The sequence below is a fragment of the Fistularia commersonii genome, chromosome 2 (genome assembly GCF_037954325.1).
Source record: "Fistularia commersonii isolate RoL2024-O1a breed Wild chromosome 2, RoL_Fcom_v1.0, whole genome shotgun sequence".
In the NCBI taxonomy this organism is placed as follows: domain Eukaryota; kingdom Metazoa; phylum Chordata; class Actinopteri; order Syngnathiformes; family Fistulariidae; genus Fistularia; species Fistularia commersonii.
In genome coordinates, this window is record NC_141285.1 from 10,481,565 (window position 1) to 10,504,111 (window position 22,547).

General features: G+C 39.5%; 3 protein-coding genes across 3 annotated transcripts in view; 2 read left to right on the forward strand and 1 right to left on the reverse strand.

Annotated features, from left to right (window-relative positions):
- The first annotated feature begins 165 nt into the window (after positions 1-165).
- memo1 (mediator of cell motility 1) lies at positions 166-8,920 on the forward strand. Its single transcript, XM_086166967.1, has 9 exons — positions 166-642; positions 1,767-1,848; positions 1,943-2,011; positions 2,175-2,287; positions 2,650-2,761; positions 3,744-3,886; positions 4,026-4,102; positions 4,531-4,635; positions 5,640-8,920. Exons 1-9 carry the CDS (start codon positions 582-584, stop codon positions 5,769-5,771), a joined length of 894 nt encoding a protein of 297 aa, XP_086023093.1. The 5' UTR covers positions 166-581; the 3' UTR covers positions 5,772-8,920.
- A 408-nt stretch (positions 8,921-9,328) lies between these two features.
- Positions 9,329-13,696, reverse strand: mkks (MKKS centrosomal shuttling protein). The gene is made up of 4 exons (XM_086166954.1): positions 12,604-13,696; positions 11,112-11,293; positions 10,925-11,035; positions 9,329-10,842 (listed from the first exon to the last, which is right to left on the reverse strand). Exons 1-4 carry the CDS (start codon positions 13,592-13,594, stop codon positions 10,414-10,416), a joined length of 1,713 nt encoding a protein of 570 aa, XP_086023080.1. The 5' UTR covers positions 13,595-13,696; the 3' UTR covers positions 9,329-10,413.
- A 437-nt stretch (positions 13,697-14,133) lies between these two features.
- Positions 14,134-22,547, forward strand: part of slx4ip (SLX4 interacting protein) — a 37,028-nt gene continuing 28,614 nt past the window's right edge. The window contains exons 1-3 of the mRNA XM_086166990.1: positions 14,134-14,176; positions 14,394-14,441; positions 16,741-16,794. Coding sequence (XP_086023116.1) covers positions 16,768-16,794 — 27 coding nt within the window. The 5' untranslated portion in view covers positions 14,134-14,176; positions 14,394-14,441; positions 16,741-16,767. The remainder of the gene's footprint in view (positions 14,177-14,393; positions 14,442-16,740; positions 16,795-22,547) is intronic.

Consider the following 22,547-nt stretch of genomic DNA (forward strand, 5'->3'; position numbering starts at 1 on the left):
CCATGCGAGGCGTTTCCACACAATACCCGCTCACCTGACGGCCAAAGCATTGACATAACCAAACAATAGCTCAGTAGATGCTCCACCTACTAAAGGTTTTTCACCAATTGTTTTCCGTGTAGGTGTCAAACAACCAATCAACGTATCTGACATCATCATGAAACCTCTTTTTTTTTTAAAGACTCCCCTTACCTGACTCAACAATCTAACCAGTAACCTCCAATTTAGGCGATGACAGACCTAGGGATAGCAAGTTGTCTTTTGCTTGTTTAAAATCAGCACATTTGACAGCTTTTGTACGTTGTGCCTTTCCGAATTTCCCATCAATATTCTCAGATTAGCTAAGAGTTTAGCCTCAGTCTCTGGCTAACTAACCGGTAACAACACCACAGCCAGCTGACGGAACACTGCGCTTGTTAGCAAGCTAGCTCGGCTGTTTTTCCACTCCAGCTGCTCTTTGTCTTCACGGCCAAGTTAGCCTGTGCTCGGGTTTTCTTTAATAACAAACACTGTCTTTTGGTATTTTAATTTTTCGCCTGAAAAGATTCAAGTAAACCAAAATAGGCGGCTTGGGATCCAAGATGTCGAACCGAGTGGTATGCAGAGAAGCAAGTCACGCCGGGAGCTGGTACTCCGCTTCGGGTAACTGTCAACACACCACCCGGCCGTGTTAGCACGCCTTATGATAGCTGACTTTTGTTTTTCGAGAGGCGACGGCATAATGGAATTTGCTAGTTTTTATTCATGGAATTATATACACATTTTCATGCCCTGTTACAGATACCCAGTGAAACCAGGAAACTGAAACATAAAAAAAGAGGACATTTGCTAACATAATGCTTGTACCGTTAATGCTGATGGAGATCTCAATAGCTAACATTTCGCTGATGTCCCGCTGCTAATTTAGTAGCGACTCCTATGATTGTTTAAGGAGATGTCAGCATCTGCTGCTCAGCATTTCCAATTGATTCAGACATATACATTTATGAGTGGTTAACATTGCTATAAAGCTCTGCTTTAACTTGCTAATATTCTTAGAACTTCCTGGCCTAACCGTACCAACCAACGGGCTGGATCAGACATTCCCCAAGACAGCCTGTCAGGAACTATTTTAACTCGACTCGTCAGTGTTAGTGCTCATGCGTCCTGACGTGGTCAAGTTATGTTTAACGCTTTTTATTTTTAATAATTTTTTTATTATGAAACAAAGAACCGGATACTGCAGAGCAGAAAACTAAAGATTCATGTAGCACCGTATGATCCCAATTGGCCAGCTAGCTGCTGCCCACTTATCACTTTAAGCCTACCCGCATGCATCGTAATAACAACGTCTATTAAATCTGACCACTAGCTCAACATGTAAGATACTTCCGGCTGTCAAAATCAGCAGTCTGCACACATGTGAATGTCTTGACTTAATTTAAATGTTACTTTCTAAAGACAGTGTCCGCTTCAACATGCTTGTTTGCTTTTCATACAAGCCAAACCGTTTTCTCCTCTTGATTAACAACGTAATGTTAACATCTCTGAATGAGAGCTGTACGGTATATGGCACGTTGTAAAGAAATACAGACAATGTTTTCGTCGGTGTATATCAAAATGCATTGTTGGCCACCCAGCCTCCATAAGGCTGACAGTGTATGTATTTGTATGCTTGGTTATAATGTGTGTATATATATATATATATATATAAAATTTATTTATTTATTTAAAAAAAAATAAAAATAAATTAATTTTAAATTATTTTTTACCTTCAACTTTTATAGGCTCCCAGCTCGATGCACAATTAGAGGGCTGGCTTTCCCAAGCGCAGCCCACCAAAAGACCTGCTAGAGCTATCATTGCACCGTAAGCACATTTAAAAACTGAAATGTTGACCATAACATACAAAAGTCTTATCTCTTGGCCATTGCACGTAAATTGAGCATGTTTTCTCTTTCAGGCATGCTGGATATACCTATTGTGGTGCTTGTGCAGCACATGCATACAAGCAGGTGGATCCTTCTGTTACGTAGGTGCCTCTTAATTTTTGAAGATAATACTGTGCCTTTTTTTTTTTTTTTTCATCAAAACATTTTTGCCACAAAATGACTAGCTCCAGATTCAGATACAATACAATAAGAGGAATATGTCTATGAGCAGATTGAGTGAGATTAAGTTCTGTTGCCGTTTAGTCGCAGGGTGTTTATCCTGGGACCTTCACACCACGTGCCCCTCTCCCGCTGTGCCCTGTCAACTGCAGACATCTATAGAACACCTTTCTATGACCTGAGAATCGACCAGAAGGGTATTGACTCTTTTTCTTAGACACATATATATAAAAATCTGTCAACCAACATTTTTGTTACAGTTTCACATAAGGTCACTGGTTGACTGGCTAATAACTGAGATGGTCTTTTTTTTTTGAGATGTTAATTTGTAAAGGTGCCACAGACAGACCGGCAGCAGTAGTGGGATGTGTTATACTTTTAATCTTTCTTCGGGGACCAGAAAGATTCCTGGTTCTAAAAGAAATGGGCTTACTTAATGAGGAGGTTTTGCTCGGCACTTATTTTGACTCCTAATTTAAATGAGTGTTCAGCTCCAAAAAAATACCCAGGGTCATTCTCATGTGAGCAAATTAAAGTGAAGCTAACTTTCTTTCTACAGTGTATTCCGACCTCTGGAAAACTGGGTTGTTTGAGCGGATGAGTCTGCAGACAGATGAAGATGAGCACAGTATTGAAATGCACTTGCCTTACACTGCTAAAGCCATGGAGAGGTAAGGCATATCAGCATCATGTCAACAGTGTCTCAGTTTCTGCCTGAAAAGTTACATCCGAATAGTCTTTAATCGCCCTTTTCCCCTGCTAGCTAAATCAGAAATATTTACTGGCCGGGATAGTTAGCTTCTTATGTGAGGTAAATATCGTATAATAAGAAAGGAAGGGTGGGTGAACATATATTTTGTGGGCAATTGATTGTTAATTTCCCAAGTAAATAGCTTAGACTTGGGGTTGGCAACTTGTGTCTTTGGAGCTGTATATGGTTCTTTCATCCCTCTGCTGTGACTCATTGTGGCTTTGGAAAATAAATGAATATTTGATTTATTTAGTTTCAGTTTGTTGGTTTTATAAATGTAATCCTAAATATGAAGATTATGGTGATCTTGTAGTATTAAAATAACACATGGTTAATTTTTATATCGCTCAAAATATGTGTTACAAACTCCGATGCGTGATACCTGCTGACATGAGATTTATTGAGGTTTTACAGCCCTAACGTGCAGACACTGTGCACTCAGGTTCGGAGCAAAAATTATATTAATCAGGTAAAATAAACATTTTTAGTTGTGATTTTTTGAAAATATGTATTTTACATTGTTCAATGACATAGTAATATTTTTTTATTCAGGTTGACAGCTGACTACACGCTCCATTAGGCATGATAAAACGACCGCGCGCAGCATTTTTGGAACAGATGTTCTTATTACCACTCTGCCTGTCATTTTTTTTTCTTTTGTACTTGGTTCATATAAATCATCAATCCTTACCATATCTCAATGATGATCAGACATTCTGGTTCACAGAGTAAGATTTTTTAGTGACATTGAGGTGGGTCTCAAAAGTGACAACTTCATTCTCACCATTATGAGACCAGTAGAGGGCTGCTTCACTAATCTCAGAAAAGTTTGCATTAAGTACCCTAAACTCTAATGTGCATGTCTGCCTGCCAAGTTTTCAGTCTGTCATTTAATTTTGCAGCCACAAAGATGAGTTTAGCATCGTTCCTGTTCTTGTTGGTGCCCTGAGTGAGTCGAAGGAACAGGAGTATGGGAAGCTGCTCAGCAAGTACCTGGCCGACCCTTCTAACCTTTTCATCATCTCATCTGACTTCTGCCACTGGGGTAGCTATCAAAATCAGATAACTGAACCTACTGATTTATTCCAAATATTATTGAATTCATAATGATATATTGTTACTGTGTTGTTGACACCTATGGGCTTTGTTATATTTCCTTTTTTTTTTTTTTTTTTTAAATAAAGGTCAACGATTTCGCTACACATACTATGATGAATCTCAAGGACAGATCTCCAGGTCTATTGAGCATCTTGATAAAATGGTAACCATGAAGATTTCATTCATTCAGATGTTGAGTTAATCGTGGAATTGAATTTGTAAAATAACCGATTGATATCAACTCGCACATATATTAGGAGTAATGATTCATGTGATGAATAAGCAGTTATATTAGAAAGCAAATTATACTGACATGAATTATACAGCATTTGAAAAAGTTGTATTTTAGAAGTGCAGAAGAGCAGATGTCCACATTGCTTTTTGTGATTATGAAGGCTTCTCCAAGATAATATAGCTGTTTTTTAATCTTAGTTGTCACTGCTGTTGCAAACATTTTTTCCTCGTGTAAAATTACATTTTTTTTTCTTCAACCAACAGTATGAAAACCCAAAATCAAACACATCATCAAATTACATGCAAAACATTTTACAAGGATGATGTCCTAAGTAAGTTTGTTTTATTCTTCTGAAGGGGATGGGCATTATAGAGCAGTTGGATCCCATGTCTTTCACCAACTATTTGAAGAAGTTCCGCAACACCATCTGTGGGCGTCATCCTATTGGGGTTCTGCTAAATGTGAGTATTGGAAAAGAAAGCAAGTCTCAGAAAAATGTGTAATGTTGAGTTTTCAATTGGTGTTTTTTAAACATTAGAATATGACTGTCTTTGGACTATAAAGCTGTTGGATAAATGTATTTGTTTAGACAAGCTGTGGTTTCAAGGAGTTCAATAAAGGACAACATCGAGGTAACAAGTGTTTTCAAAAGTAAATGAGTAATTATAACAAAGTGAATACTAGCTATAACCATACACTGAATCAAACCAGAAGGTTTTTATGTAACTACACAGAGCTATCTAGTCCTGCTCCTATAAGTTAAGAAAAAGAAACAAGCTTCTTAGGCTAGCAATTTGTGATTCATAATCACTTTCTTCTCACATTTATTCTTCTCTGTTCTTTAAATTTACTCTTGATTCAGTTTCTATTTTGCAAAAGTAGGTACAGAGTGATTGCAAGCTTCAGTGATACTGTATTGTTTTATTTACTTAGTCAAAATGCACCATTGAATAAAAACTCATCAGTAGGGACCAGTGATTTCCCAGGATCTGTGGTGTTCCTTAAGAATCTATTGTTAATTTTTCATCTAAAAAACACCTCAAAAGCACATTGGTATCTTTTCTCCTACCAGAAACATAGATTTGGCGCTTGATACTTTGATATTTTGAACTTCACATCATTTGGCACCATCTGGCAATAAGGATCTCTCATTTCCTCGTTCAGCAAGATATATTTTTTTACGCTAAGTTTAATGTCTTAAACTGGATATAAAACACAAATGTAGCTTTTATAGAAATACAGAAAGACCAGATATCATTCTTATCTTTGCCTTAGCTTTAAGATAAAGATTTTGATGTTAAAAATGAAAAATATGGAAGATTTTTTTTTAAGCAAGAGGCAGTTGGTGCTGGAAAACACAGAACTTCTCATGTTGGCTGAGGTATAAAACCTCATGTGTACAATTCAATTGGGGCATGGCACATGATAAATCACTTACTTAGTGACTTTTATTGCTTTTTCATAGGCTGTGGCTGAGCTGAGGAAGACTGGTTTAGAAATGAACTTCAGTTTCCTGAACTACGCCCAGTCAAGTGAGTGCAGGAACTGGCAGGACAGCTCAGTCAGTTATGCTGCTGGGGCCCTCATTGTACATTGAGGTCGACTTTTGAGGGGGCTATTGCAGCACCTCAGCTCTGCCCTGACTATCTATCGCCATAACCCAACCCAGACATCCTCCCTCTCACCCCAGTCCCAACTATACCCACTTTTTGCTGGAAGGACCTAAACACTCCAAGCCAACACAGTCTCTTTTCCCTATCTCCCACTCAGCCCTCCTGCCCTTCTCCATCCTCTCCTGAGTTTGAATTCTGTCTCTGAGCTTTAGTTTGATACTTTTTGTTTGACTTGCAGTTTCAACCTTATGTAACAGAAAATTGTTCGAGGTGATGGGCTGGATACTTACTAATTCAGCTCGGAGTAATATGGTGAGGAGTGACTCTTGTTTCAGTTCTTGCAAGAACTATAGCTGTTCTTAGCCCCACTTTACTTTCTTGACTAAGTGATGGACTTGAGTTGTAATAAATTGGGACTCTTTGCAATCTGTGCGGATGTAATATGCCTCAGAAAAGGAATGAAAATAAAACTGCAGATCTAAATGCAAATCATAATTTTGAAATGTTGCCAGATTTGCTTCAAAAGACATGCAACTTTGAACCCAGTTTCATAGTAAATAACCACTATTCCTAAAAAACAATATACAATTTAGTTACAACAAAGGGCTGCATCCAACAATGTTCACTAACCCCGTTATGTACAAAACCAAAAACATTACTCATACTAGGCTATTGAATATTATCTTATATTAACACTTCATTTATTTTTTACATTTTTGAGTTTTAGATGTGATTGTATTCGAGAATAATACTAGTGTAGTGCATTTGAAATGAAGCAGTGTTGTCATGCTTTTATGTCATCATATTTTGTCTGTTATAGTTGTGCAACACTGCTCCCTAATTCCATCTATAAGCTTGTAGCATCAAAGATATGGGCCAGATTGCAGCTGTGGCTGCTACAGAAATGTAAACAAAGCTGCGTATTGTTGTAGTTACTCAAACAAGAACACCTCTAGTTTTTGTTTACAGTCATTGCATCTCTCCCAGTACAGGAGACTAGAGATAGTGTTTTTTTGTTTTGTTTAGTTTTTTTTTACATGCACAGCTGTCCAAGCAGCGAATGTATTCTGTTTGAACAACAAACTTATAAAGGTTTCAATGGACTTTTGAAATTGTAAGAATTGTTAATTCTAATAAATAAGGAGGTGCATAGGTTTTTTTTTTCACCAAACCGTACTGTAGAAAGTCCAACATTTTTCTTTCTTTAAGAGCTCAGCTTTAAACATAGTTGCCCTCCATCATATCATAACTTAGTTTAACTTTGCTTCAAAAACAATAAGTTCCAAAGTTATTGACCACTCTGGTTCCAGAAGTAAAATAACATTAATTTTCTTTCATTGATTCCAAATATAAACCAAAAGCTCAAGTTAGCAGTGTTGCTGTAAACCGTGATGGCAGAGGAAAACCAAGCATTAACAAAAAACCTGGGCAATCATTTGTGTTCAGCACAATGCAAGTTGTATTCCCTCATTGACATGATGATTTTTGTTTTATAAATTGGAACTTGTATGTTAAAATTGAAATAATTATCACATCATGTGATTTCTGGGGTTGATTTTGTGATATCCTATGGTTAAACTGGATAAGAGCTCTTTCTGTCTCGAAATGGGTATGCACACAGTCTTGTACCATTGCATTTTTTAAAAGATTTCCTTTTTTGGCGAGAATCACATTTCAAAGTAGTAACTCATCAGTTTGACAATTGTCTTTATTCCGTAGTTGAAGCAAGTATTTTCCTAAGTTTATGGAAGTATTGACTCAAACATTTACTTCTTGGACCAGAGCATAATAAAATTTGGCAGTAACTAAGATCTACACCATTATTATGTATATCAATTAGACCAGTGGTCCCCAACACCCGGGCCGCGGACCGCACCGGTCCGTGGATCAATTGGTACCAGGCCGCACAAGAAATAATCAATTATTTCCATTGGATTTATTATCTTGAGTCTGAACAATCCTTATTTTGATTTTTTTTTATTTTGAAAGATGACCGGAATCTCTCGATTACATCTCGGTCACTGGAGTGGCAAACATGTAACCCACAAGCTACGTGTCCAAGTGTACCCCCCCCCCCACGGTCTGCGGTAAAATTGTCAAGCGTTGACCGGTCTGCGGTGATGAAAAGGTTGGGGACCACTGAATTAGATGATATTTGCTGAAACAAGCAGCACATGGCCTGAATCTTAAGATCATCATAAAGCCATAAATCTTTGCTTTAAAGTATGAATATGCACAAATAACAGATGATTGTTGATCCCTGCCCCATTTTGGATTTATCATCTTTAAATCTGCTTTCTACAAAAAGGAGCAGAAACAACATGCAAAAACTGAATGATTGAAGATGGCAGAACAGGCTTTCAGTGGCAATATGATACAGGCAACACTCTTTCTATCATCCTGCAGTCGGAGGCTTGATTATTACTTTCTACAGGGACACTCTTGCTGCTGAAATCAAGCATTCCCCTTTCAGACGATGCAGTTCTCTCATTCTGGCCCTCCGTCTCTGCACGACTAGAGGCTTTAGAGACGTAAGGGGTTGAACCAAGTGGGCACAGACTGAAAGATGAATCACTGGAGTCACTTGACCCCTGGTGTTAATTTAAGGGAAACTAGCAAAACATGACACACTGTGCTATTGTGCCTTTTTAATCACTGTTGCACATACACATATTTACTGTTTTCTCACTTTTATTCTTAGTGTCTACTTTCAGGTTTTGTTTTCCCACATCCTCTCACTCTTGCCTCATTCTCAGCAATGTCTCCAGGAGTATATGACATGTCCCTTCATCTGTTGGTCTACAATGGCGCCAACTGTTACCTCCTTTCCCCTGCAAGGAGTGCTATTCTGTTTTCTTCACCTCATCTCAATTCCTGTAGAGACAAGGCCTGAACCTCAACACTGTTCATTTTTTTATGAATCTTTGTTTATCGTTTAGAAATGTTTTTTGTATCTTTTTTTTTCTTGCTTAGAGAATGGGAACTTGAACCTCATAAACCCAAAATATACTACATAACTACTCCCTAATTGGAGTTTTTTGATCTCAGGTTCCACTGAAAAAGCATCCCAAAAGGCTCTTCAAATGAGGCTGAGGATTCATGTTACAAAACAAGTAAAATATACTGAAAAGCATGTCTGCTGTTGTCTTGTTCTTCTAGTATTAAGAACTACACAAAACAGAATAGTTTGTCACAATACCTACAAAACATACTGCGTATCATGTGCTTCAGCAGATGTACTATTTATTCAGCAGTAAACTTTACACCTTGACTAAGTTCAAAACCTGCAGTCTTCCACATCACTGACGTGTTTCTGAAATACAAAATCTTTCATTGCAACGCTGAGACATTTAAAGGATATTTTTACTCAAATGCGTTAAAACTACATTTTTTATTGTCATAGGTGAAATGCATAATTTCGCAACCTCTGTTTAAACAACAGTAAATTTTGTTCAGTAGATAAAGCAACATGAAAGTGCATCTGAAGTTTCAATATTTTAGATATGTCGATAAAGTTCCTCTTTCTTTCTTTCTTTCTTTCTTTCTTTCACATTTGCACTGATTTTAGCTGAGTATTTTTTACAATTGTTAAATAATTATACATTGATGTTTTTATACCACTTCAAGTACAGTGGCCACGACTAGAAGATTTTGACAAGAATTACACCACTTAATTACTTTGTTGCTTTGGAATTTGTGTACCAATCATGCCAGATTGCAAAAAAGCACACCTAATTATTCACACATGGTCATAAAATTGTGCTAGAGTGCAGAATCGAGCATTTTTTCTGACTTTATAGTATTCAAGTAATGAAAACCACAAAATATGGGCAAAATTACCTTTGAAATTCGACTGACTACACAGAAGTCTTTTTTTCTAAAGTTTGCTCCAGTAGCAATACATTACTTAAACATGATCTCACATGACGGTTTCTTTAAATGTTTTAGTTATGAGTAAAGTGACTATACTTGACTTTTTTGAATGAAAACCAACACACTTGAGCTGTTCTTAAAACAACTGAACTAAAAAAAGTCCCTTCCATTTGTGACAGATGTGTGGCTCTTATTTTCAAAAATAGCAAATCATTTTTCAATAACTTGTTAGTATTATACTCAATTTATATAATTAATTCAAACTACTAATAAATATTAAAAATACATTCAAAACTATACTGAAATTTATGACTTTGTGGGATATGTATTGTATGTTGTCACTTGTTTTTGTTCCACTGTTCCACTGATGTAAGATTTCATTTTACTAAACAAATCTGCAACATTTCCAAATCATCTGGTTATAGATGCAGTATCATGTGATTGTTAACCCACAGGTTCTCAACCTAGTACCATGTGATGACCAGTCACAAACATGGAGACCAAGATATATAAATGAAGAACTAAAATTCAGAACAAATTTGAAAAATACATATATATTTATATGTAATAAATACAATATAATGTAATATGAAGACAGCACAGGAAGTGATTTCCCATAGGTAAAAAAATAGACTAAACAATGATCATGATCTGTTGTCGGAGGTTTGGGGTACATTCATCAGAAATGATTTATCTGCTGTCTTGAAAAACCACTTAGAAGAGATTCCTGAGTCCTTTGCTTAAAAATATCATCTAGTTCATGTCCTGAATTATATATTGCACATCCAGAGCAATATTGGCAGTTTCCACAGCAACTTGTAACGCATTAATCTTTGCTGTGAAGGAGTCGAGCACACACGGCTGCAGTGGTGAGTCTTCTGATAAAGACGCAGGAGAGAACTCTGGATATTTGGTGTTCAAATGGCTCCACTTCTTACTTGGGCTGCGATCCAACATTCCACATCCACAAAGACCCAGGCTATCTTCCATGTCTTCATTCATCCCATCGGCTGGGAGGATCCAGTGGTGAGCACAAGTTAGGTCTATCAGTGAAAACCCACTATTGTGGTCAAGTGCTGTAGCCACAGACTCCAGGGAGGAGCAGAATGCCTCCACACCGAGACGGTACTCTGTCTGCAAGCAACCAATCACTGATGCTGCCTCAACCATGTCCTTCGTGCTCTGGGAATGAAATGCAGCACAACTAAGACGTGCTCTCCTTAAATTGCCATTAAAATAACAAATCAAATACTTTATGTCTCACCTGGTGTCTGATGTAAGCAGCTAAGTGGGTCTCTGTGCACCCGCCCCCTAGTAAGGCGACCGGTTCCTGCAGGGCCAGTCGCAACACATGTTCTGTCCTCTGGAAGACCACCTTTAGTTGTTGCACAGATGAACGTCAACACATCTATCAATTATTTTTCTAAAGCTTACTTTCGTCTTCATCTTACCTTCAATTCATTCAACATTGTCTCGTTTCGGTGGCAGAGTACCATCGTGCAGATCACAGACTCCTCAGCAGGATACAAATGTACCATGGTTTTGGAAGCAAACTGTCTGGAGCTGAAGTTTCCAACCTTTCCAAAGGCTCTGGGAGGGATTGTGGAATGTAGCGTTGCCACAGGCTGTGCACCTATTTGTAAGATAGATGAAACACATGCATACATATTGATTTGCAGCAAATGGGAAGCTGCGCTTTGACCAATGTACAATGTATTCACTCTTTTTTTCCAATTTACATTCAGTGTAAAACTGCATTATCATCCAAAACACACATTCCAGTTTTGTACCTCTTGAAATGTTCATCGCACCCCAAACCACACCCACATCCTTCCCAGCAACCCCCAAAAAAATCACATAAAAAACAAACATAAACACAAACACCAATATTCATGACTACAATATTTTATTACCCATGAGCCTGTGACCAGGATAAGCAGTGGAGAAAATGGATGGATGCACAAATGAATGATCAAATTCATTTTAAGTAGTTGGTTGAAAATCTCCAAGTGACAAAAACACCATAGCTTTATTATCATTTTGAATGATTTCCCCCCCCGCTGTCCATTGGGATTTGTTATTTAACAACGTGGGATAATCTCAATTATTAACATTACGTATTGACCCCAATATAATAATGTATCCTTTATTAATCTCCATGGGGAAATCCATTCTCTGTAATGAAGCCATCATGAATGAACCACGAACAGTAGGCTGCCGTCGACCAGTGCCAGGGGACCAGTTAGAGCAGGGGCGGGAAAACTATGGCCTGCAGGCCTCATCCGGGCTGTTGGTCTTTTTAATCCGGCCCGCCAAAGATTGGTACAGAATTCATACGTGATGTGAATGATTCAATGATTGGGTCAATGAATGTGAGAGTTCAAACAGGAGATTATTTCATTTTCTGAGCCACTTGAGAATTTTCCTGAGCTGAATGACACAGTTATTTAGCCTTTACTGTGGATATACTGACACACATGAACGAGCTGGATGTGAAGCTACAATGGGAAAAACGGTTGGTGCACAAAATGCAAGCAAACGTCAGAGCCTTCAAAACCAACCTGGTTTAATTTTCAAAGCAAATGTCGGACAAGTCTGATATGTACTGTTAACAAATGCATTAACAAATGCAAAAAGTTTGCCCACCCCTGAGTTATAGGTTCAGTATCTTGCTCAACAACACTTCGAGGAGCTGGGACAAAGAGAAGCCAGGAACCGAACCAGGAATGTTCGGTCCCAGAGATGCTTGCTCTACCTCTATTCCATCTCTTTGACCAATAATGTTCATGTTGCCTCTCTTAGGCACAATGTACATAAGACGAAATCAGCGTGCTGTGCTCATTTTGTGGAAGAGACCTTGTGAGCGAGCTGAAATCATACATACAATGCAACCAAAGCACTGCAGTGATCAGTCATCCAAGGGTTCCATGTGCAGAGTCTTACCTGTCAGCAGTGCAAGTGGCCGCATGAGACTGATCCCTAGTCTCTCTATCACTACGATGCCATGACTTCTTAGGTATTGCTGCAGGACTGGGTGGATAACCTTCTGGCACACAAAGAGCTTCACGTTTTCTTTGACCGCATTTTCCCCAATCTCCATGAGGTTTTCCAGGATCTGTGATTCCGTGTCAACACCTTGGTCCGTCTCGACTGTTCCATCTCCGACTTCAGAAAGATCCCCAGCAAGAGAGATGCTAAACAACACTATACACAGTGGGTAAGGAGGCCGATTGTCCACCTTTGTGGCGTCAAAACCATCAGGCAGGTCCACTAATAAACCTGGAAAAACTGCAGACTCCAGCACAGAGGGGCCTTCGACAAGCACAGTCACTACTTCGCCAAGTGTTGCATGAGGGCCACTTTGGCCGCTGCAAGGCACAGACAGCAAAAACGCCCGCACTGCCAGCTTGCTGATGTGAAAAACTTCGTGTTCTGTTAGGCCACAAGCTGCTTTGCTGGAGAGGACGCTGCGGGATAATTTGATCAAGTCGCTGCTGCTGTTCAGGTCGAGTTTCACGGAACATCCACAGTCTTTTTGGCGGAGATATCCGATGCACAGACCCAACAGGTGCCGGTTTACTCCGATAGCCACAGTTCCTTTGAGACCAGACTTATGGGCAAGATCGATCAGAGTTAAACACAGGATGGCAGCGAACAAACCGGAATCACTAAAACGAGCCACGTGGCTGCGAATTGAGGACAATATTACATTTATAAAGGGTTGTGAAGAGGAAACGGACTGAAGCAGAAGCGAGGAGGTCGAGGTGGTAACGACGTGGCCTCCAATGTTGTTGTGAATTTGTTTCAGTCTACCGCGGGGACCAAAACATGACCTAAGTAGATTCACCAGAATGTGAAGCTTGTTACGGATGTCGCAGTTATCCAGTGGGAGATCCGTGCAAACAGACGGGGATTTCCTGACGAGTTTTGACATGGCTCTGTCAAAAGCGTGCAATTTTAGCCTCTTTTGACGGCCTTACCTGAGTAAGGCCACTTTGACAGCGAGTGATTTCATCTCCATAGCGGCGACCAAGAAGCGCGGACAGTCTACGGTCAACATCGGCATAGAAGGTCATAGCACTGCCTGATCATATTTGACGCTTATTGGAAACCGTGGGCAACCGCGCACGGACATGCACACAATGTCAATGCTATTAAATGAAAATCTTCGTTGAGTAAATGTTACATGTTTTACGTTTAGCTGCAAATTACGTCGATATAGTGCTTCGGGCGCGTTTCCGTGGTAGCGTGAAGTCCTTGGGTCCTACTCGATAAACAGTCGCACTTCCTTACTCATATTTAGACATTCATTCATTGATATATCCAATTGGCGGCTCATTTTCCCAGACGTTTATCGGGGGGAGACCGCCTCTTAAACGGTTAAAATCATTTAATAGCTTGGCACCACTTGCTAAGCTAAGTGCTAAAGTTGACGTTGCAGTTGGAGGACTACAAATTCAATGTGACGTCATATCCAGGGGTCTCATCCATTGACATCCGTTCAAAGCTGTTGGCGGTATGTTATATTTTAATGTTTTTACTCGATACAGTATATCTCGCCCATCAATGCTATCAACATAGCACTGTTTCATAAATATAGTGTTGGACTTGTTGAACCATCGCAGTTTCCAAGCTTTGGTAATACATAATTTGAACACACCGCTGAGAATTGATATCGTGAAAAAGACAACTTTCATGTTATGAGTCCGATTTTGTTTTCCATCACCTCACAGACCGACTCTTTCTACTTTCAACAATCAGATTTACACGCAAACTTTCAGGTACTTTCATCTCATAAAATTTGAAAAACATGAATTGTTCTATATTTTTGTCACACATTTCAGACAGTGAACTCATATTCATTACTCCAGTGAAATATTTCAAGCTTTTATTTCTTGAAATTTAGATGATCATGGCTCAAATAAAATGGAAACGCAAATGTCTGTGCCACAGAAAATTAGACTAGAAAAAGTTCAACATTGAAAAGTCATGGGGACACACCCAAATAAGCAAATAAAAAAAAACTGCAAAGATTTGCTTATCCCTTAAATGGTCTTTCAGTCTTGGTCAGTAGACTACCCATTGGTTCCCACACTTTTTTGCCACGCCAGCTACTTTTAACACTACCAGTTATAACTCTACCGGCAATAAAAATTCTGAGTATACTTAGTGTGGGTATATACTATATATATATATATATATGTAGAGAGAGAGAGAGAGAGAGAGAGAGAGAGAGAGAGAGAGAGAGAGAGAGAGAGAGAGAGAGAGAGATATTCCCCTGCATAACAGCATGAACATGTTTTGCACAATACAATTCTGACCTTTTAGGCCATTACCTTACTGTGACGACAACTCGCACTGAATGGAATCAGTTGGGGTTGCATAGTAACTAGTTGCCGGTAGAATGATCATCATTCATGGTGGAATGGCATTTGGATCGAGATCTCAGATTGGCTAGTTTTAATAAGATGCGGCTTACCCACCCTACCTATACTGTAGTGTCTTCTTTGGTTCGCGCTTCATTCATTTTTACGTTGCGTGGTAGAGTTTATTTTGAAAGGTAGTGCTCCACAATCGACCGGAAGATCGTGATCGACATGTTAGGCACCCCTGGTGAAGAATGCTGACCTGACAGATGCCCTGAAGACAGTCACTGACACCCTCCACAAGGAGGGTGAACCTCAAAGGTCATTGCAAAAGAAGCTGGTTGTTCACAGAGAGAGGCTGGAGGCAAGAGCCACTATGCACAGACAAATCCTAGACATGGGCTACAAATGTCGTATTCCTCATGTCAAACCACTCTTGAACCACTGACAACATCAGAACTGTCTTACCTGGGCTGTGGAGAAAAAGGACTGGACTGTTGCTCGGTGGTCCAAAGTCCAAAGTGGTCAAAAGTCATTTTCACACGTCATTTGAAAGTCCCAGAGACTGGACAAACAGTGTAGAGGCAAAGAATCCACGTTGCTTGAAGTCCAGTGTGAGCTTTCCACAGTCAGTGATGATTTGGGCTGCCATGTCACATGTGGATGTTGGTCCACTTGTGTTTTCTGAAGTCTGCAGTCAGCGCAACCATCTATCAGGAAATTTTGGAGCACTTCATGCTTCCTTCTGCTGACAAGTAGGGATGTTATGGATGTGCAGATTTCATTTTCCAGGACTTGGCACCTTCCCACACTACCAAAGGCACCAAAAGCTGGTTCAGTGACCATGGTGTTAACTGCTTGACCGGCCAGTAAACTCACCTGACCTGAACCCCACAGGGAATCTCTAAGGTATTGTCAAGAGGAAGATGAGGGACACCAGACCCAACAATGCAGATGGCCTGAAGGCTGCAATCAAAGCAACCTGGGCTTCCATTAAACCTGAGTGCTACAGGCTGATTGCCTCCATGCCATGCCACATTGATGCAGTAATTCATGCAAAAGGAGGGCCAACAAAGTATTGAGTGCACAGAAATGAATGTGCTTTTCAGAAGACTGACATTCTTGTTTAAAATATCCTTTTTTTAATTTATCTTGTCTAATAGTCTCAATTTTCTGAGACACTGACTTTTGGATTTTCATCATCTATCAACCAAAATAAAAAAAAAAAAATAAAGGCTTGAAATTTTTCACTCTGTGTAATGAATCGATATAACATATGGGTTCCACTTTCTGAAATTAGTAGCAAAAAGATATTGAACTTTTTCTATTTTGAGTTGTACCTCTATTTGTAAGGAGCTATAAGAATGCCTCCAGTTTCTGATTAGACATTTACATGTTTACATTTTAACCCGTTTGACTGGATTTTCCTTTGAAATTTTGAAAATTAATTAAAATTATTCCTTTGAAATAGTCATACATCTGATGATCAAAACACAGATTAAAAGTAGTGTTGGTGAAGTTTATCGGTAACATTAACTATATTGAATTGGGCTTAGGAAGATTCTAATTTATATGTGTCCCATGGGAAAACACAAACAGACAAACAAACAAACTGCCAGTTGGAGCCAACTTGAATTATCTATTCATTGAGAGTACTTTATTTATAACATTGAAGAGAGGCAGCTGTTTCTAATCCAATGTCATATTATTACAGCTGAAGGAGAGGCCTGAATTCACTGTAATGGCACCACTCAAGTTTACCATAAAGGTAAGGAAAAACACCTTGGTAACGTACTGTTACACTCTTATTAAAGCAATGGCTGTACACAATATATTGTGTAAGGAAAACAAAGTGTATTACTGAAAACGTGTAGTAATTTTTGTTTGAAGCCAGTGCAGCTGAATCACCAATCTTGACTATATTATTAATATTTGTATTTAAGGTGTATATTTTCTTTATCATATACCTTGCTCACATCTCCTTTAAAAAAAGACATTGATCCCCAAATAACTTTTTGGTTAGATAAAGATAAATTAAAACAATCTAATATGAATATGTGTTTTATGACTACTTTTCAGTTTCTAATCTTTATATTTTTTCATGTAGCAGAAGACATTGTTTTTCTTTATATTTAGAGCAGAACCTTGGCAGTGACGATTTGCCATTTGTAACATACCTCTTGCATTGACTTACTTTTTTACAGTGCACTGTTTTTCCACTAGAGGGAAGTAGAGATACATTTTTTCATGTTGATCGTCCTTCAGAGCAAGTTATTCATAGTTTTCTGGTTACCTTTTGCAAATTTTAAAACAGGTTGCTTCCTTGAGTGACTTTGTTAATAGTTGCAGCGATACAACATAGGAAACTCATTCTACTCAAAGCCAAGTTGTTCATCCCTGTCTGATTCTCTTTCGGGAATAATGCACCTCAGATGTTTTTGTTAAGTACAGGGAAAGCTGCTGATCTCGCTTTTGTTGATGTTTCATTTATTGAGAGTTTTGATGGAGGACCTCAGACATTTCCCCTGATCTCTCACATCCTCCATAATTCCATGTGTGCCTCGTTGACCAGATATTGCATTCATCCCCTTTATTTGTTTCATATGAAAGCCTGCATAAAGGCCACCCCCCCCTTAGCTGGTTGTGGGAGAGCGAAGCCCTGGAGGTTCATGGACGGTTCCTTCCCACTGGGCACATAATGATACATTTGTATGGCTCTGCCTGAGAAAATGCAGAGAGCCTCTACCACGCTCAACCAACTAACCACAAACAAGTATGTTAGAGGGGATCAGGCCAAACAATAGCATTCAAAGCAATGGGCTCCTCTTACGCAAAATAAACACCACTGCTACCACATTTTTAATGAATGAATCAACTTCTCAGGATATTAAAGGATAAAAAACTCTTTCAGAAGACATTGTTTTTAAGCTGTGTTGCAAACTGTTCGCTGGTTTCACAGTGTAAAAGGATTACTGAAAATATGTTCTTGGATGTACTATGCCATGTTTAGTGGGTTGTTCACCAGCGTGTTTTACAATCCTTTCTCCTAAATTTGGTTATAAGTACCCCCTCTCTGGTCTTTCAAACTGCAGGAGGTGCTGTTATGTTCCTTTTAAATAAGCGTCGGCTTATATAGTAACCTGTCACTTCACAGACCTCCCGAACAGGGCCCGGAGGCAAAAATGCTGATCGGCTGAAGCGCTAGCTGTCTGCCAGGACATTACCACTCCAGAGCCCTGCAATCTGCCTTCCATTAGCTCTATGCACTGCTGACTTCTAACATTTAGTGTAGTTTGTTGAGACAGAGAGCAAAGTGTTTTTAAGACTAAAAGGTTTGAGGTATTGCAGGACAGTTTGATGTCAGAGGTTTATGTGCTGTTTAGCATTGTTGTCAATCTGTAGATGAGCTCATATGGGACCACACATCACGCCTCTGTATAAAATCAGGGTCGTCTGATTGCAAACATTTCAACACGTTCCAAAATCAGAGGTCTTTCAACGGAGGGTGACAGTGGCGTTAGAAAATGCACCCTCTATCAAATTTATACCTGTCAGTGCCATGAAGAATTACTAAATGAGGACCAAGTCGCCTACTCAGACTGCTATTTTTGACTATCTATCCACTTCTCATGGCTGTGTCTGAGTATTGTTTGCCCAGTGTTACCTGAAGATATTCCTGTCTGTTCTTGCTGCTCAAATTCCAATCCTGGGTTGTGTCTCTTTTTTTATTATCAAATGAGGGAGACTCAGGTGTGCTAACAGTTGCCTGAATGAAGGGAGCTTTTGCACATAAAGCACTTCCGCACACTATCTGTAATTAACATCTACCTCAGAACAAATCAAGTAACACTGCTCAGTCTTAGGAAGCTTGAAAAATGGGAATACTTTTTTTTTTTTCTAAGGGGAAACCCAGGTGACTCACTTCAGTATGAGAGCAACAGAATGAGGCAAATTATGCTTGAGAGCGAAGTGGTCACACCCACAAGTCTAGAGAGCTCCTCTGGGTTCTTTGCAGCCATAAAGAGAGAGAGAAAGTCAGAAAAAGAAAGAGACAAAAGGAGACTGGGAGAGATGCAAGTTTTATTGAGTGAGACCACATCTGCTGCCCCTTCTCTCCTAATATAAACATCTGTGGCTGGTTAGTGTTCGCCTCTGAGCTAAGTGCAGACCGAGAAGGTCTGGTTCTTATACGTCGCAATTGCAAAGGCAAAGGGCAGTGAGGTGGGGAGGCGGGCGAAGCTGTTCATAGAGTTTGGGCCCTGTGCCCAACTTAGAGCAGCACAGGCATGAGGATGGAGAGTTAGGTCTGGGAGAGAGATAAGGGAAGGTAGAGTGTTTGGGAACTGAGAGTGATATAGACCAGAGCCCTGAAAAACAGAAAAATGAGAGCTATCAGTGGGTTTGAGTCAGGATTTGTTTATTTACAGGCAATTGTCTTGTGTTCTAAGCTGGTGTGGACAGTGGGCAGCTTATGTTTCAAATATTTCTAATGTTTTCGCATTCGTCGATCCTTTTTTCCCCAGGCCACGTTATTAGATGGTTAAAGAGAGAATTGCCCGCAGGAAGACACAAGTTCTATTTATTGGGTGTGTGACAGCACACAAAAGATGCCATAATAAAGGATTTAGTATTAAGTAGCACTCTTTGCTACTTCTCATTCAGCTTTCAGCCTCTGTTCATAACTAAAATGGCTTTGCAAGACTGAGAACAAAGCTGTTCTGGCCCAATTTAGTGTGTATGAAAAGAGTAACTTCCTCTAAAACCTGGTCCTTTCTCAATCCAGATTTTCTGACAACAGTGACAGTTTCTCATGGATTTGATTCATGAATATGCCAGGTTATTAAAATATATTCAGGATAGTGTCATGGAGAAAGCCAAGTGTGGTAGTATGGTAAGGAGTCTACTTTAACATTGTTCTTACTCTCTCAACAAGCAAACTAAGTTTTTTACAGATTCTTTTCAGTTTCTTTGGTCAAGCAAGGCAAGGTCCTTAGGTGATGAGTTAGTGCATACAAGTTGTTTTTTTGGTCTTGAAGATCTCACTTAAAGAGAGGGGCCATACACTGAGGTCTGTCTTCATGGCAGGTTTCACCTTAGTGATCCACTGGTCACTCTTTGTGCTCATTGTTGACAAATTTAGACCATATGATGTGATCGTAGTTTGATCCTTTGTGTAAAACTAGATTCTTGCCCTTTTCATCCTTCCTTGTCCCTCCTGAAACTATTTTCCACACTCAATACAAATGTCTTTTGTCAGCATTCCCTTGGCTTTACATAAAAAATGAGGTCTGGACTAAAATATTCACACTCTAGGGGCAGTGTTGTGCCTTCACTTTACAGTGAGTTTGTCAGGCAAATTAATTGTTTTCCAATTAGTGTGATTGCATTAGTTTGCATTCCCGACAACCCTTATTTCTGAGAAGCAAATCACATGCTGTTGTTGTGTTAGGGGCAGACCGATCCTTATCATCAATGTCCAGTTCCCAGTCAAGTCTTGTCTGCTGCTCTAATGTGATAAAAGTTAGTCTAAGGCTGGATACGTGTCTGGCTCTAAGTCTTCAACATAGACTCAATCAGCTAAGGAACAACTTGAGGGGATTCACCATACTGTCCCTTTCTTTAAGGACTTTATTCCATACCCTATACTGCTGTCTTCTTCCAAGAAATTGATAAAGTTAACCTTGTGTTGCTGTTTAGCAAGTTAAAGCCATAAATCTCACTAGATTGATCTTGTGATCTCCGTCAGAGATTAACATGCATGCGGGCAACAGAAACACCTCTCATTTATGAGCAGTTACTGTGATCACTGACCTCAAATTTACAGTGAATATCAAGTATCTTCAGACTCAAACATTTCAAGTTTCATAGCACTTGCTGTATTGCAAGAATACCTGAGTTTGAACACTTTTCTCATTTGTAGCAGTAACTGTTAGAAACTTAAGACAGGATTCCAAAGTAGCCCAGCCAGAGGCCAGTGTTGGACTTCAGAGACTGCCACTTGTCTCTATTTTGATCGACAAGGTCTTGCCCTCTGTTGCAATGCCTTCACACACACTGGCAATTGTTGGAGATTGTTAGCTGAGGCTAGCAGTCAACCATGGACCACTGCAAGACAAAGGGCAGGCGATGGGGAGAATACTGATATGTTGAAAGGAGCTGGCACAGAGTGGCCACACGCAAATATTATATGCATGGGAACTGCAATTCAGAGGTGTTCTTGTTCTGGTCCGTGATGCTCTGCTTTCATAAAGACAGCAACTCTGTGGACTGTAAATACCATTTTCTTTTTTAATGGTAACTTTCCGATAATCAGTGTGTGTGCATGTGTAATTTTTCGCTCTTAATGTTAAGCAGTTCTCCATCACTAACATGTCTTGATCAAATATTATTGGACTAACTTTGCCAAGAATTCTGGAAAATACCTTTGGTTTTGAATTAGTCTTAATATTACTGAGAACGGTAACTCCGCAAATATAGGTTTTAGCAGTTCAGAATGTCACATACTTCACAAATGGCAGGTGCTGGCAAAATGAATCTATCAGTCATATGGGGGCGCTCTCTCCTTTAGTTGATGTATATCTAGAAGGAGCCAGTCTAACTGTTATTAATTACCATGAGAAAAATGATAGATTATGGACTCCTTTGTGAAAACGGAAAAAAAAAATCCCCTCAATTTGTTAAGATTCATAGTACTGAACCCTTAAATATCTCTTGACACACAATTCCCACTGAATTAAACTCTTTTGTGAGAACGGAGGAGGAGACAGCAAGGGAATATTTAGATATCTTGTGTTCAGAATTAGGACTTATGGGTCAGGGACCTGCCCCTACACACCCTGTTAATTCCTGCTCTCGTGTCATACTGAGAAAATGGTCATAGGAACATCCCTCAAGTCTGGGTTGTAGAGTTTAGTCATCCTGTCTGCAATTTCTCAGCCAAGGGGGATGAGCCTGACTCAAAACAAAGCATTTAGTGTCCCCTTTAAAAAACGAATAACCTTTTTCATTTGCACACAGTTGTTTCCACTTTGATATGATGAGGCTGAAATTTGCCTGGTTCTGTATTTGTATGAATCTATTTTTCTGCTATTTTATTTAGTTCAATGCATTTTGATGTGTCATCGATCGAAGTTTTAGGACGGCGCTTGTTACTCCTCTGTTTCATGTTGTGGGTGGTCTCAGTCCATTACGTCCTTGTCCAGGGAGAGAAGTTCACACGAGACACACATCCATTTACTCTCGGCAGTGGGCAGCTTTTGCACTCATGTGTAAACCATAATCAGACCGGCTTACGAAAGATGTAACGGCAACTTAACCAGCCGCGTCGTTTCTGGCCTCCTGGTCCCTTGTAGCTTATTGTCATTGAAACTGTGACGTAGTGCCTCAGGAATCTGCTCTGTGGCCACGTAGTTAGCTCTCTACAGCACTCAGAACTTGTAGGACAGAAGCATACATTGCTTAAGGGTATCTGTTCGGAGATTAAGCACCACTGCTACAATCAAGAAGGGTAACTCTCAGTTA